This window comes from Hoplias malabaricus, chromosome 7 (assembly GCF_029633855.1).
Source record: "Hoplias malabaricus isolate fHopMal1 chromosome 7, fHopMal1.hap1, whole genome shotgun sequence".
Classification (NCBI taxonomy): Eukaryota; Metazoa; Chordata; class Actinopteri; order Characiformes; family Erythrinidae; genus Hoplias; species Hoplias malabaricus.
The window spans coordinates 12113315-12129445 of NC_089806.1; the positions used below are offsets into that span (position 1 = coordinate 12113315).

A 16131-nucleotide genomic window follows, 5' to 3' on the forward strand; every position below is an offset into this window, starting at 1 on the left:
AGAATAAGAGCTGCAGTGACACATGGCAGTTAATGTTAGCGGATGGTTTCCCACTGGCAGTTTAAATTCAGGTCTAGTTCTTAAAGAGATGTCTTTTAATCTCCCTCCTTGAGTGATCCACTCATACCTAGGCAACACACACTAATACACCACTGTCATTTGGGCAGCACTGTGGCTTGGTGGCCAGCAGGTTCGCCCATATGGGTGGAGTGTGTGTTCTCTGCGTCTGTCTGGGTTTTCTTAAGGGTTTCCTCTCACCGTCCAAAAACATGCAGGTTAGGGGTATTGGCTACTCTATAAACCAAAATAAAATATCTGTCCTGGTGTGTGTGTGTGACTGTCTCTATCCTGGGTGAACCCTTCAGTGCCCGATGCAGTCAGGCCAAATAATGCATGCTCTGTGGTGGTCTTAATCTCTGAAAAACAGGTAGAAATGGGTGCACCAATACAGTGAGTGGAGCTGATAAAACAGGCCGTGAGGCCGTGTTTTGGCTGATCAGTGTAAATATACATCTTGACTATCTTCCAGTTGTGTGAGTAAAATATTCAAGTGAGCCTCATTATTCACATTATTCAAATGGTGATTCCATGCCAACATTGGGGCAAGAACTGGCTTTTATGTAGTTCCTTGGTAACGACAGACACCCTGTACAAAATAACCACTGGCTCTATCCATAAGCTTAGCATTTCTCAAATCCTGCCCTAAGCCTCGGAAAAAGGGCCACCTGATTTCATCTGAGTGCTCCAACCACATGCAGCTCTAATGAACCAACCTAATGGCAGCTTCTGCTCAACTCAACGCCCAGCAATTCCCCAAGTAAAACACTCAGTCTATTAATACCTACCCCTTTTCACAGCCAGCCCTGAAACTGAGCTCTTCACAGTGATAAAAAAAAACCCTCCCTTCTCCCAGTTAATACCCCCTACTAACATAATCTTGTGCCAAAATGTGGCCTGCCCTGCCAGCACACTGCCACTCTGTAAATCCCACCACCTTGCAGTCTGGCCACTGAGTGCCAGGCTAGGTGCACTGCCAACCCATGCTGTTTCTGCCAAAGCAAGCCTGTCATTGACTGCCCCCCTCTAAGGCTTTAGAATTAGGGATGTCAATCAGCATCAGCTTTTCTCCACATGGGTGTCAGGCATGCCAGAGCATTCAACACCTGTCAAATGAGCTTTGCCTTTTTATTGACCCAGTTTATCAGTGTTAATAATAAACGGTCCTTATCATTTCACATCGTTGTATCGGAGTCCTGCTGCAATTACAAGGAAAAAATTATTGTTGGTAAATAGGCAAATGGATATTTCAGTTTTAAAAGGCAATGTCTTTGACAGATGCACCTGGTACTTCGTTCTTCATATAGAGCTGTCTCTGTGCCCTTCAATAGGTTTACCAGAGTCTGGACCGCGAGCTCCAGAGGCATGTGAGCCTCAGAGATGCATTGCAGCAGTTTCAGACATGGCTGTCCAACATACCTGAGGAGTTACAGCCCCCTGTGCATAAACCACGCTGCCTAGAGGAGGCGCTAATTCAGGTACACAGGGAAACTGTTTTCATTCATTCAAATAATGAGCAAGAATTCTGTAGCACTTTGTAGAATGTCATCATTCATAAGGGTACACAACACCTGCATAAACCTTTCATGACTTAAACCTGCTTAAAATATTATAAAAGCTCTTTTCAACTGACGTGCTTTAATTTTATGATCCTGTATAGCAAGCGTATTTAATTAACTCCTTTTCAAATTTCATGTAAAATCCAAAAATAAACCATGCTTTTTTTAATTAAAGTGGCTAATGACTGTCACGTAGTTGCAGTTGACTTTACTGCTTTTCCCCACAAGCTTCACAATGTTGTCAATCCACCTCCGCTCACGGCATAAGCAGCCGACTGATTGTCTCGTTTTGCAGAATTGCGGGACTTTATCCATAACGACTGTTGAGCATTATGAGAACCATTAATTTTTCAACTAGTGGCCAGTCTCCTTATTATTTCTTGTTTTACCGCTCAAAACACCGCCATCCTGAGTGCCCCAAAAGAGCTTTTGTCTCATAATAATGCACAGATCTAATTGGCCGAGTAGCATTAAGTGTGATATATACAATAGATATGATTGGTCTGTGGGTTTCTTAGCCCATGTTAATCCATTTTCTGTAAGCGCTTATCCAGTTCAGGGTCGCGGTGGGACCTGGAATCTTTGGGCGCAAGGCAGGAATACACCCTGGAGGGGGCGCCAGTCCTTCACAGGGCAACACACACACTCACACATTCATTCACACACTCACGGACACTTTTTGAGTCGCCAATCCACCTACCAACGTGTGTTTTTGGACTGTGGGAGGAAACCGGAGCACCCGGAGGAAACCCACGTGGACACAGGGAGAACACACCCCACTCCCTGGAGCTGTGTGACTACGACACTACCTGCTGCACCACCATGTTAACATAACACTTAAATAGTTCTCAATAGTAGGCGCCCCGTGACCCCTGTTCTGTAGCGTATCCACACATGCTTCAGTGGTTTATAACTAATAGGTGCGACTCTGTTGTTTATCAAGTGAGTCCAATTTTGAGTAAGTTATGCTGCATGCAATATTTAGTTGAATTTCCAATTATTCCTATGATAGTTCGCATGTAATGAGCATGTTCAGCAGAGCATGGCTTATTACCATTGGACAGAAATATTACACGTTTCACCTGTCTAAAAATGTCCAGCTGATAACTACTTTGTATGGGGGCTGTCCATAAAGCTGAAGCAGGAGCGCACTCTTCAGGAACAGGCCAGTACCTATTTACAGCTGGTGTGCTCCACCTGTGACCTGTCTGACGAGAGTGTGCGAGAGACTGCTGCTGACATCCAGCAGGTGAAAATTCAGGTAATTACCACCTCCTCCTCATAACCAGACTGTGAAAGATGACATGCAAAAAGACCAGGATTTCAGTTCAAGATAATTACGGCTCTCATTGTCATCCCTTTCCATGAAATATCTGCACCTAGGTTGAGGAGAGGATGTTGGAATCCCAAGAATTGGCTGAGAACTGGAGGACAATCGAAGGCCTGCGCTCTGACCTCGAGTCTCGTCTCAGAGAGGCTGAGCATCTCCTTCAAAACATGCTCAGGAGGTCAGCAGAACTGGAGCCTAAGGTGGCTCAGAGTCAGCTGGACCAGGCACAGGTAGGATTCAAGATGTGAAGCTTTCACTGTTTCCATTAAAATGTATGTATGTATCTTTACACTTATATAGCACCTTTCTAGACACCCAAGGACGCTTTACAATTCACATTGCTCGGAACACTCAATCCACACACACACTAGTGAGAAGCGGAAGCCAAACGCGCACAGCGTACTCCCAACCAGAAACGACCATCCACCTGGAGGACTGCATCGGCCACTAGGGTTTCACCCAGGACAGAGCGCCAATCCATATCTGGGCTCACACACGTATAGACATTCATTCACATACACACTCAGTCTCTCACACACCAGGACAGTTATTAGAGAAGCCAATTCACCTACCCATGACTGTGGGAGGAAACCGGAGACACCCCACGCAGACACAGGGAGAACATGGAAATTCCACCCAGATGGGACTTGAACCCAAGAGCCCAGCGCTGGGAGGCGAACGTGCTAACCACTAAGCCACCGTGCCGCCCATAACATGGTTATATTTATATGAAATAATAAAGATGACTGTGTATTGTCACTTTTGTGATGATTCACAATCATACATTTGTGCGTCTTTCATGTCAGGATGGATTAGATTTGGGATTTATATGTGTAATATAATATATATATATTGGGTAATATTAAATGATCATTTTGGCACTGTCTTCTCACTATTCCTTGTGCTGGTTTTCTTTTATTCATGAGGTGGATTAGGAGTGTTCTCACTGGCTTCTGTGTTCTGTCATGTTTCCTGGCAGACAGTTTCATACATTGTTAAAGATTGCCCTCCATATTGCATGTCTGGCTGTAATTATGGACGTGTGAAAAGATTTGTCGGTCCCTGTAATTAAAGTGTTCAGGCCAATGCAGTCATTGTGTGTGAAAATAGCAGATACTATCATTCTGTTTATAATGGGCTGTCAACAAAATGAAAGATGAAAACTCCAATTTCCTCAAAGCCAGCAGTATGCCATCAAGCTGCCCGTTATTAATTATTAAAGTCTGGCTACTGACATCTAATAATGACTCTGTTGATTTTCTATCTTGAAGGACTTCATCCAGGAGATGCAAGCCAGACAGGCTGATCTTGCCCATCTGAGGGACAGCGTTAGTAAGCTAGTGAATGGTCAGGAGTCCCCCGAGCTAGTGGAAGTGGGTCGTCTGCGTCGAGCTTGGCTGGAGCTGGGAAAGCAGGCTGCAAAGCTGCTCGAGCAGAGAGAGGAGGATCTCCAGAGAAGTGGGGATTATCATGAGTGTCTCAGTACAGCGGAAGAGCTGTTTGACCAGTTGTGCAAGGAATGGGATTATCTGACCAGGCATGCATCATCACTGCTTTTCTTTATCTCGCCTCTTAATTGACTAATTCAGTGGTTACTAAGCCAGTCCCTGGAGACCCACCACAAATCCCCAGCACACCTGTACCAGTTATTCAGTAATAGCTGTGTTGGGATACTGGGAAACTAGACTGAGAAGTGACTGTGGTGGTTTCTCATATGAATATATTTTCCATTTCAAACCGGCTCAAGATCACACAAAAGTTCTTTTAAAAATCAAATAATTAAGAATTATAATGCATATTTATAATAAGTTATAAGCATTATTGTGCAAGATAGGGGTGTGCTTTGTTGGTTAATAATATTAACCAATATAGGGGTAGTGGTAAAATTGTAGGTTCCGGATTAATTACAGCTTTTTTTTTTTGTTTTTTGTTGTTTTAATATGAAGCTGGGATTTGAACGTTCTCCTTTTATAAATGCTTTTTCCCTTCTTTCTTTAGGGGTGACACCGAAAGGAGCTCTCTTGGGTGTTTGGACGCCTTGAAGAAACTGTCTGTAGATCTTCAGGATCAGAGGTGTGTGCTAGATGACTTGAGAGATAACAGGAACACAATTCTGTCACGTCTCGGTCTTGAAGATAAGGACCTCGTCAAAGAGCAGGTGGGTTACCTGGAGCAACGCTGGACCCATTTGGAAATGCAAGTTCAGCAGAAGATCCAGGACACGGTTCAGACCCTTGAAGACCTGAACCATTTAGAGGACCAGCTCCGAGAGACTCAAGAGTGGGCTGAAGTACAGCGACCATCTGTCTCAGAGGTGCTGAAAAGCAGTCCCCCTCCAGACTTGGCTCAGAGCTTCTTGTTTGACCATTTGAGCTTTTGTGCGGAACTGGAAGCCAAGCAGCAGCTCCTGGCTCAAGTTGTGTCTGAGGCTGGAAGCCTTTCTTCTCACCTTGGCATAGATGAGAGGAAGACACTGCAGGTTTTGGTGCAGGACGTCCAAGCACTGCTGGAATCTCTGGGAGCTAAGGCGACGCAACACCGAAAAAGCCTTAGTAAGGTTTTCACTGAAAGGACACAGTTCCTCCAGGCTCTGGACAGGGCTGCGGGATGGATCAAACAACAAGAGCAGAGAGTTCTTGCCGATGAACATGTAGCACTTTTACCCGATGAGCTCTCCAAGCAGGTCTCGACCTGTAAAAATATATGTAGCACTCTAAGGGCTTATCAGGTGGAGCTGACATCACTTTGGACACAGGGACGGGAGTTGGTTAAAGATACAACAGAGGAGGAGAAGTCTGAAACTCTTCAGAGGCTTGAGGAACTCCAAGGAGCCTTTGAAACGTCCCTCCAAAGATGCACACAGCACTTGCAGCAGCTGGAGAAAGCACTGGTTATCCGGAAGTACTTCAAAGTAGACCTGGACAGAGTTTGTGAGTGGTTGAGACAAGCAGAAGTAGCCACATTCCCTGTTCTTGACCTGAGTGGAAGTGATGAGGAGCTACAGAATCGGTTTGACAAGTACCAGCAGCTTCTGGATCATACCTCGGCATATGAAAACCTCCTGCTCATTGTCCAGAGGGCAGGACAGGAGATTCTTCCCACCTTAAATGAGGTGGATCATTGCTACCTGGATGAGAAACTTAACGGCCTTCCTCATCAATACAATAACATTCTAATATCAACCAAAGAGAAGCGAGAAAGGGTTCAGCGTGTGATTCTGGAACGCAAAGAATTCGAGTCCCTAATTGGAGTGACACGCAAGACTCTGGGAGAACTCCAGGAGAAGTGTGATGCCTTAGAGAAGCAGTCAATCAGCCAAAGTCTTGAGGATGGACAACAGTTGCAAAGTGATTATGCAGAGCTCCAGAAAAGGCTTGCAGATCTTTTTCAGGCATTGAAGGAGTTGAGGGGTAAAACTCAGGACTTCTATAGCGCAGGACAACCATATACATCCGAGGTGACTGATCAGCTCTCTAGTCTACATAACAGACTCAATCTCCTGACGAAGGAAAAAGTGAAGCTGCTGAATACCACGTTGAGTTTATTAGAAGACTACAGTGTCATGACTGTGAAAATGGATAGTGAGATGAATGCAGTCGAGGAGCACTTGGATAAACTTTATTCTGAGGAGCAGTTGGATGCCATGGAGAGATTATCTAGATTACACAACCTGGCCAAAGTTCTGGAAGGAATAGCTTGTTATTCACAGGGTTTGACTGGACACAGAGTGGAACTAAGTCAGCTCATTGACTCTGACTCCCTTAAGACTCAGGATACCTCTAGGGAGCTACGGCTTCAAGCCTTGAAATCAAAGATTAATAAACGCATACAAGAATGTGAGTGTTGTGTGGTGGAGAGGCATGCTTTCCAGACTGAAATTGATAGAACTTTAAAGTGGTTGAAGGAGCTCAGGCACAAACTCAGATCTCCGTCAAATCTCCTGGAAACAAATGTGGATTTTGTTCAGGGTGAAGTCAGGTCAGTCCTGGCTCTCCAAGGAGAAGTAAAGTCGAGGTTAAAGCTATTAGAGGTTTTAAACCAAAGTGAGAGGCAAAGGTACAGTGCTGAACAGCCTTTCCCCAGCCACCTTGAGCACTGTTTGAAAAGCGTTGCAGAGTTGGAAAGTGAGATTCATCAAGCACTCAGTGCTAAAGAGGTATACATACATTATTTAATACTACGATTGTCACATTAATATCACTCCAGTAGCCTTCTAGGCCACACAGTAACCTTTGTTTCTATAATGTTTATCCACAGGCAGCCTTACAATCAGCACTGTCCTTGCTACAGACATACAGGTGTGCCTTGAAGTCTACCTGCCAGTGGATTGGTGATGCTGAAAATACCTTGAAATCGACCAGCCAGGACATAGATTTAGAAAGCCTTACAGAGCACCTCCAGGAAATAGAAAATGTGATGGCTTCGGAACAGACCATCAAAAACACAGTGCAGGATATTGAGGCCCTGCTGCCTCAGATGGAGGACTTTTTTGATTCATTTGTTATCGAGGAAGTCAAACAGGACTTGGAAACTACTTGTCAGAGACGTACAGTGCTCGTGGAGCAGCTGAGACATCGTCAGGAAACCCTAAATAGGTAGGATGTATTCTGTACTGGGCTTTATCTTTTTCATTTAATGCTTGATCAGTGCGTACCACATTGCTGTACCCAAAAAAGCAGTTTTTGGCTTCCTGCCACAATCCTAAAACACATGGGTCAAATGTGAACGTGCATGTGAGAACCCTTGGCTGAGTGTGTAATGCCTAGGAATGGATTAGTTTCCTGTCCAGTGTGTTTCTACCTTGTGCCTAAAGGACATTTTGACCCTCTGCGGCTCTTATCGGGATAAAGTAGTTACAGAAGATAAATGAATGGATCATTGGCCTTTTACAGCTCAACTATAGAGCACACTAATATCAGACCTATTTCACTCCATATTTCACCACTTACCCGTTGCTCTCCATTTTGCCTTGACTTGGGGTTTCTATATGATTGTGAAACCCTGCCTACTGATGGCATATCAGGCACTTGAAAGGTTGTCTGATTTCATAGGGTAAGATTTTAACTCCATTCCAAGGGGCAAGGTAACACTCAAAAATGAGGGGTGGTGGTAAAACTAAGACATGGGACTGAGCCTTAGATATGTATTTGCTCTTTGTTTTTTTCCAGATGCTCTGTTCAGTGGAGTTCTTTCCAAACCGAGAGGGAAGTAGTTGTCAAACAAATGATTGCGGCTGAGAAGAGATTAGCAATGTGTAGCACAGCTAAAGCTAGATCTCTTCAAGAGGCTGAGGACAAGCTCCACAGTCACCAGGTCAGGTGGATTCTTAATGCATAGTTCTTTTTGTGTTTTACCTAAATGCATTTCATAAGTGATTTGTTGCCATGTTTAATAGTGTATATGACAGATAACACATCTCCTCCTCTTTTATAGGCTATTGTTTTACAGGTGGAGGCTTTGCAGGAGAAACTGACAAAGCTGAAGGAGCAAATCACTGAGTTTGATGAGGCTGTGTCCAGTGCCGTAGTTTCTCATTCAGTCTGTGCGCTGTGCTGCCGCTGGACTCAGTTGAGCAGTGTAGCTACAGCACAGGAGAAGGCTCTCAAGGACACTGTACATGACTGGAGGTGTTTCACGGAGAAGGTAAGGTTGCAAAACATTTTGCTGCATTTTTATTAGATGCCAAAATCCGTGGCAGAAAATGATTACATCTCATGATATTTCTAGTTATTGTAAAGTGTTTAAAAACGAGGGTTTGCTAAAAGCAGTGGAGTGAGGTCATCTCTAACAGCCTTCATCATGGTTGTGGTTAGAGCTTTTTGGGTGATGTAATGTTTGATAATAATTTCGTATCATGGTACAACATGAAAGCTCTAGTGCCTATAAATCCCACAGAGTAAGTCTCATAAGACAAGGTTTGCCTGCGTTTGTGTATAGATTGTCAATTCACAAATGCATGTCTGATTTTCCTCTTTTCATTTTCCCTTTAATCTTTTTCGCTTCGAAGGACATGTCACTCCTTTTGGATGAGTCATTGCTATTGCAGTGCCACATGCAAATGAACAAAACAGAAGGATGTGATGTACAAAGCTTCTGTTTATGCATCAGCCATTAAGAGGGTTTTTTTTCACAATATAATGACCATCAGGGTCTTGTTGTTACTCAGATAAAAGCAAGCTGCCACGTGAAAAGAAGACATGACTACCTCCTAAATCCACAGGATCTGAAGTCAGTTGTGTCCATAATTCATAAACAGGTTTTATTTTAATAGCATTTTTAATTCATTTTTGAGAGACCTTTAGAATGAAGGGTGCTCATTCAGTTTGTGATCAGGTTTTATTTGGGTGGATCATTGCATTGCAACCAAACGGCTACTTTTTCTAATCTTAATTTTTCTAAATCTTTTAAAAACATCTGCTGCTCTTTACAAATTTCACAATATTTTATGACCTAAACTAAAATAAAAATAGCTATACCCTAATAGAACACACCAAACACTCACAGAGTGGGAATCGAACCCACAACCTCCAGGTCCCTGGAGCTGTGTGACTTCGACACTAACCTGCTGCACCACCATGCTGCCCTTGGGAACACATTCACTCATGTCTATGGCCATTTTGAGTCACCGATCCACCTACCAACGTGTGTTTTTGGAGCACCCGGAGGAAACCCACGCAGACACAGGGAGAACACACCACACTCCTCAAAGACAGTCACCCGGAGGAAACCCACGCAGACACAGGGAGAACACACCACACTCCTCACAGACAGTCACCCAGAGGAAACCCACGCAGACACAGGGAGAACACACCACACTCCTCACAGACAGTCACCCGGAGGAAACCCACGCAGACACAGGGAGAACACACCACACACCTCACAGACAGTCACCCGGAGGAAACCCACGCAGACACCCCACTCCTCACAGACAGTCACCAGGAGGAAACCCACGCAGACACAGGGAGAAAACACCACACTCGTCATAGACAGTCACCCTGAGGAAATCCACGCAGACACAGGGAGAACACATCACACTCCTCTCAGACAGTCACCTGGAGGAAACCCACGCAGACACAGGGAGAACACACCACACTCCTCACAGACAGTCACCCGGAGGAAACCCACGCAGACACAGGGAGAACACACCACACTCCTCACAGACAGTCACCCGGAGGAAACCCACGCAGACACAGGGAGAACACACCACACTCCTCACAGACAGTCACCCGGAGGAAACCCACGCAGACACAGGGAGAATGCACAAGATATACCATTTTAAAACGCTTTATTGATCCTGAAGGAATTTACAAAATTTACCTTTATATGAGATGGTGTTTTTTTTTTCTTTTTAGAGAGTGACACTGTAGCAAACATTACAGTAGACCCAATGTTTTATTTCATTTCTTCTAGCTGGACAAGATGAAAGCCGTGTGTGAGGACTTGCACAGTCGAGTTCCTGACAGTGTGGTAGAGAAAGCTGCGAGTATGGTGGCCTTGCACAGTCTCTTAGAGTACCATGACTCCTTCAGCCGGGAGGTGGAGAGAGAGAGTAGTGCCCTGACCCTGCTGAGACACCACGCCCTCAGCCTGCTCCTTCATCCGCACACAGCAGGAGCAACCTCACCTAGCAACCAGTCAATCACACCCAGCAACAAGATGACCTCACCTAGCAACCAGCCAGCCACACCCAGCAACGGAGCCACCTCACCCAGCAACCACACAGCCTCAATGAGTCACCAGATGACCTCAACTAGCAACCAGTCAACCATGTCTAGCAACCAGTTACACACTTCCAGCTATCAGACATCCTCGCCTAGCAACCAATCAGCCGCACCTAGCAACCAGTTACCGATTCCTAGCAGCCACTCAGCCTCACATAGCAACCAGAAAACCTCACCATGCAAGCAGACAAGAAAACCCTGCAACCCAGAGGCTCCCTGTCTGCAGGAGATACAGACAATGCATGAGAAATATGAGAGGTACTGAAGGAGGCGCTGTGATGGCTACCCACTACTGTGTGTGTATGTCCCCACTGCCCCTAATGCACACAGGGGTAGCGTGTGTTTGTATTGAGTGCATTTTGGTGGCCTTCATAACTTAATAACTAATGTTTTTTTTTATATATATATATATATATATACAGACATTTTTTTTACATTTGTGAGAAGCATTGTAGTTTGTATTTGTGCATGAGGCAAACAGACCTCAGTGATTGGACGCTCAGTGTGTATTATGTAAATGAATCATTTACAGAAACATGTAAATCAGCGTAGATAAAATCAGAAAAGATCTTAGAATAAATGGAAATAAAGGATTACGATTACTTTTGGACTGATGTAAGGTGAGGGTTAGATAAATCTCTACTTATTGTATGTTATTTATATTCATAGAATTTTGATGAATTGGTAATTCTTAATGCTCCATTAAATAGGCATCAAAAACATTTGAACAGTAGTGTATTTTGTAGCATTTATTTTTTATTTTATTTTATAGTATTGCTGTTCATATGGAAGTGTGTTTTTCTTTTCTTTTTTTTTTTTTTTGGATTTAAAAATACTCTCTCCTCTCCCACCTCTCCCTCCTCCAATCCAGTCTGTTGCAGCAGGTGTGTGTGAGCCGGCAGCAGGTGCAGTTGGAGCTGGTGGAGCGAGAGGAGGTGGAGAAGGAGCTGGGGCTGGTTAAAGGCTGGATCCAGGACACGCAGGGTCTGCTGCTCAGCCCCACGGCAGACCTGGACACCCTGCTGTCTGACCTGGAGGTACCAAACTACACCACATCATGGATAGAGATACCCAGCATTCATAGCACCGGGTCGGGCCTATGTTTTCTAGTGCCCTGATCTGACCGACACAATATGGTTTTCAGAAATGTCTCTGATCTCTTATTCAGCTGTTGGTATCTGCAGTGTGCTAAGGACTATGATTGTTTTGTGTTATGACTGTGTTATTGTGGTCTCTGCTGTGTGCTAGATGGCCCATGGTGGCGTCCAGTCTCAGCGACAGGCGCTGGAACAGATTGCAGACCGCCAGCAGACAAAGTACAAAGACCTCCATGCTACACTGCCTTCTGAGATCAGCACACAATTAGCAGAGGTCTCACTGGCACTGGGCTCAGCTGAGGATCAGGTACCTACTTAAAAATACACACACAATACAAATAGGAATACCAACATTCACGCCAAATATTTCTCTCCAGTGAAGTTTACTGTTGTGGATATTGATCATGACGTTCACATGAATTATGTAGAATTGATGAGCTGATGAAATGGAAGGAAGTCTGCTGCCGTCAGAAAAACTGGGCCAGACAGGTCCAAATTACAATGGAAAATTGAGCCATGGCGTGTGAGCATCGCTCCATACTTGACATTGATTGTTGTGTTGGTGTGTGTGTGTGTGTGTGTGAATGGGTGCTTCTGAGGTTGGGATGTGATTCATTACTTATTTTTCAGCTCCTTCACTATTTTTGGCTGTCTCAAATCTTTGAACTCTTTACATTTGCTGATTAATGCTGTGTCCCATACCACACTGGTTGCATTTTACTATGTATACTTTAGTGCCCTTCTAATAGTAGTGTCAGGAATGCGGGGCGGACTGACGGAGGCGGACACACTGGCTAAAACACAGCGAACGATTTATTTATACAAAGGAAAGGTAACAAAACAGATACAGACAGATAGACTATGACAAAAAGACAGAGGGCGCTAACAGAGACTTAGACAAAGGGAGCTAAACCAACTAGACTAGAATACGGAGAGCTAGCGCAAACGGGACAAACACACTGGAGAGTTAAACAGAGTCATAAACAGAGAACAAACCTAAAAGAGAATCAATAGAGACAGAAAGACTTGGGAGCAACAAGACAATGGAAAACGAAACAAGTAATAGCAGAGACAGACAGACTAGAGGGCTAAGCAACATGACCTGGGGAAGGAAACGAATGACCGGCAAACAGGAAGTGAGATAAGTGAACTTAAATACATAACACAGACGAGACACACCTGAGACAGATAACCAGGGGGACGGATACAAATAACACTGACAAGGAGACGAAACAAGGGCGGAGACATGAACAATAACAAACAGAGCCATGTGCTAATAGAGCACATGGCAGGGAAACACGACAGGACAAGGGCATGACAAATAGTAGTGTTTTTATACCCTGTGTAAAGTGGTAGTGTGTGGTTTGTTGTAAAATAGAAGTAATGCAGTGGGAATCACCGTTGGTTAAATTTGATATTTTTTTGGTGTTTACTACAGTAGCAGACTCAATAAAAACTGAGACACTCGGTGTGTGAGACTGGAGAGAGTTATTGCGCTACACACGATTCGAATCAAGGTTCAGCTTGATCAGGTATTTGAGCCATTTCCGTTCAGGCCAAACTGAAAAGTCAGAGGGTCGAGACTAAACCAGGTGTGTTTAAAAGAACCCTTTGTGTCAAAGGACCTGCTCTGACCACTTGACCAGGGTAAAACCGTCTATTTTACATGACTTAATGTAGGGTGACCAGGCGTCCTCTTTTTTAGACTTAAAAAAATGTCCAGGCGGAATTTCACAAACGTCCGGGATTTTGTTTTTCTAGAGCTTACATAGAACTTCGAGAAGTTTTTCATTCACAAACTAGTCCCGCCCTCCCCTACTCCGATTGGTTCGCTTGAGTGAGAAGGGGGCGTGGTGAAGTATCCTAAAATCTGCTGATTGGACAGTCTGACTGTAGAGCTAGCGTTATTGGTCAATAACTTTCTCTGTAAACATTTAATTGGTCAGTCTTACTCTCCGTGGACTAAGTAATTCTAGAGCAGTTCCCCCTCATATTCCACCAGAATATTCATAATAAAATCAGTGAAGTGTCCTCCTGCTGGACACCGGGATACACTGCAAGGGATTGATTTTAAATCGCCAGCCCTTTCGCTGTTGAGGAAGTTTATTGGCAGACTTCCATGTTCCTGTGAAATTATAATTTGCAGTGTGTGATTCCATGTGGATGTAAGTGTGTGTCGCACTGTGAAGGACTGGCGCCCCCTGCAGGGTGAGGTCCCCTCTTGCACCCAGTGATTCAGAGTAGGCTCCAGACCCACCGTGACCCTGAACTGAATAAACGGTTACAGACAATGAATGAATGATGACATTGTTGTTTTTTTCTGTGTTCAGGTGCAGAGCAAGGAGAGGGAAGTTCAGCACAGCAGGGACATTAAAGAAGACTTCAATGCCAGACTTCAGGATATTTCTGAGAAAGTCTGCACCATTTCTATGAAACTAAAACAGAAGTCTATGGATGTAGAGGAGGCTAAAGAGGAGACTGAGGTAGCATCGTTAATCTTACACACAAATCATTATTATTACTCTGTCATAGTTATCCAGCTTTCTTTTCTTCCTTTCTCCCCAGACACTGCGTGAGGAGTTAGAGGACTGCTCTCAGGCCCTGTCTGAGCTGGATGTGGCTGTGCAGGAGTTCGGGGAGCAGAACCCTCTGCTGGCCAGACAGCTGGGTATAAGCCTTAGCAAGTTAACTGAGCTTCACTCTCAGACCAGCAGGCTCGCTGAAGGAAAGACCACTCGCCTTAAGAAGGTAAAAGATAGAAACTCAAAATGATCATGTTGCCTATCATGTTTAATAGTCATGGATAGTTCAGATGGCAGGATAATAGTTTAAATCTTGGTGGCGGTGTCTGGTCAAACATAAATGTAAATAAAGTTCAATATATTAAGACTTAAGGTAGATTTGTCTGTCTGTAAAAATGTTAAAACCTTATTAAATACAACTAGACAAATGCAGGGTTGGTTCCTGACATCTTGGTGCTCGCCAGTCATTGCACGGATCTGATGAACACCGTAATAACACTATAATAAATATCGTATTTATTTAATCACACTGTGTTTATTTATTTTTTGATCGTTTCTGTTCATTCAAGTTTAAGAATAAGGCATTTTCTCTGATGCATTTGTTTGAATATCCATCTGACATTGTTCCTTTATTCTCCCATTGTGTGTCAGGCTGAGCAGCACTTTGAGGAGTTCAATGAGATGCTCACCTTGGTGCTGAACTGGACAGAAAAGGCAGAGACTCTTGTTTCAACGAACATCGTCTGGAGCCCCACCTCTATGATGCAGGAACAAATCAGGACCCATCAGGTGTGATGTTATTTTAACGTATGATCAATAAAGTGAATGTTAATTTGGCATTCAGTTCACACATCACTGACTTCCTGCTTTTTAAAGTTTAGATGTCAATGACTTCATACCCTTTATTAACTGTGCTGGCACAGGCTTTGTTGCGGGAGTGGCGGAAGCTCCAGGGTGAGATGGAGGGTCTGGTGGAGAGAGTGGCACTAATGGGAGAGGTTGTGCAGACAGACTCGCTCGGCCACCAGGTGGCAGAGTTGAGCCATCATGCTGAAGAGCTGCAGCAGCGTGCAAAATCACGCCTGCTGGGTCTACAAGATGCAGCCAAGGTAATCCATGATACTGCACTGCAGTAAAGTCGACCTTAATGTCTGTCCTCACAGTGGATGTTCTGGAAAAGCCCCAGTGGCATTTATTTCTGCTAGTTCATGATCTGTATCCTTTATTTTGAAGAGAGAGAGACCCTTAAACCCAAACCAAAAGCTGCAAAATCAGACCCCTAGATGAATGAAGGAAAGAAGCTAGCTGGCTAACTAGCTAACTTCTGGCTACAAGGATGAATTTTCTCTGGTTGGCTGTGTTTTATTTAAGGACTGAAGCTTACTGAGCCTAAAATGTCACATTCATTTTTCAGAGATCTGTATATCGCCCCCTCCAGGGTGTATTCCTGCCTTGTGCTCAATGATTCCGGGTCGGCTCCAGACCCACCACGACCCTGAACTGGATAAGTGCTTACAGATAATGAATGAATGAATGTATTCCAAGTCTACACACATGCAGTCAGCATACATTCTGGAATGCATCTTTAAAGATGAGAGTTGAAATTAGCGGCCTTTTTAATGCATTCATTTAGCACAAGATTAAACTAAATTGCACTCTGAAATAGAAACTATAAGCAGTATCTACTTTACTCTGCCTCACTAACTCTCACCATAGCTCAGCTCTTGCTGGCAGTCTGATGCACTGTATTTTTGATTAGATATTGCCATCTAGTGGTCCTGTTAAACACTGTCAGTTTATCTGCTTGAGGCTGAAGCTTATCTCTGCCCAGAATGAGCACATTTC

The 16131-nt window shown here is 44.2% G+C and overlaps 1 protein-coding gene across 1 annotated transcript in view; it reads left to right on the top strand.

Annotated features, from left to right (window-relative positions):
* The window catches only part of syne1a (spectrin repeat containing, nuclear envelope 1a), a 177173-nt gene that overhangs the window by 110272 nt on the left and 50770 nt on the right, over positions 1 to 16131 (top strand). The window contains exons 71-85 of the mRNA XM_066677827.1: positions 1389 to 1535; positions 2752 to 2877; positions 3000 to 3176; positions 4218 to 4483; positions 4945 to 7102; positions 7204 to 7541; positions 8115 to 8259; positions 8380 to 8589; positions 10357 to 10925; positions 11539 to 11704; positions 11916 to 12071; positions 14095 to 14247; positions 14330 to 14512; positions 14938 to 15075; positions 15210 to 15395. Of these exons, the coding sequence (XP_066533924.1) occupies positions 1389 to 1535; positions 2752 to 2877; positions 3000 to 3176; positions 4218 to 4483; positions 4945 to 7102; positions 7204 to 7541; positions 8115 to 8259; positions 8380 to 8589; positions 10357 to 10925; positions 11539 to 11704; positions 11916 to 12071; positions 14095 to 14247; positions 14330 to 14512; positions 14938 to 15075; positions 15210 to 15395 (5118 nt within the window). The remainder of the gene's footprint in view (positions 1 to 1388; positions 1536 to 2751; positions 2878 to 2999; positions 3177 to 4217; positions 4484 to 4944; positions 7103 to 7203; positions 7542 to 8114; positions 8260 to 8379; positions 8590 to 10356; positions 10926 to 11538; positions 11705 to 11915; positions 12072 to 14094; positions 14248 to 14329; positions 14513 to 14937; positions 15076 to 15209; positions 15396 to 16131) is intronic.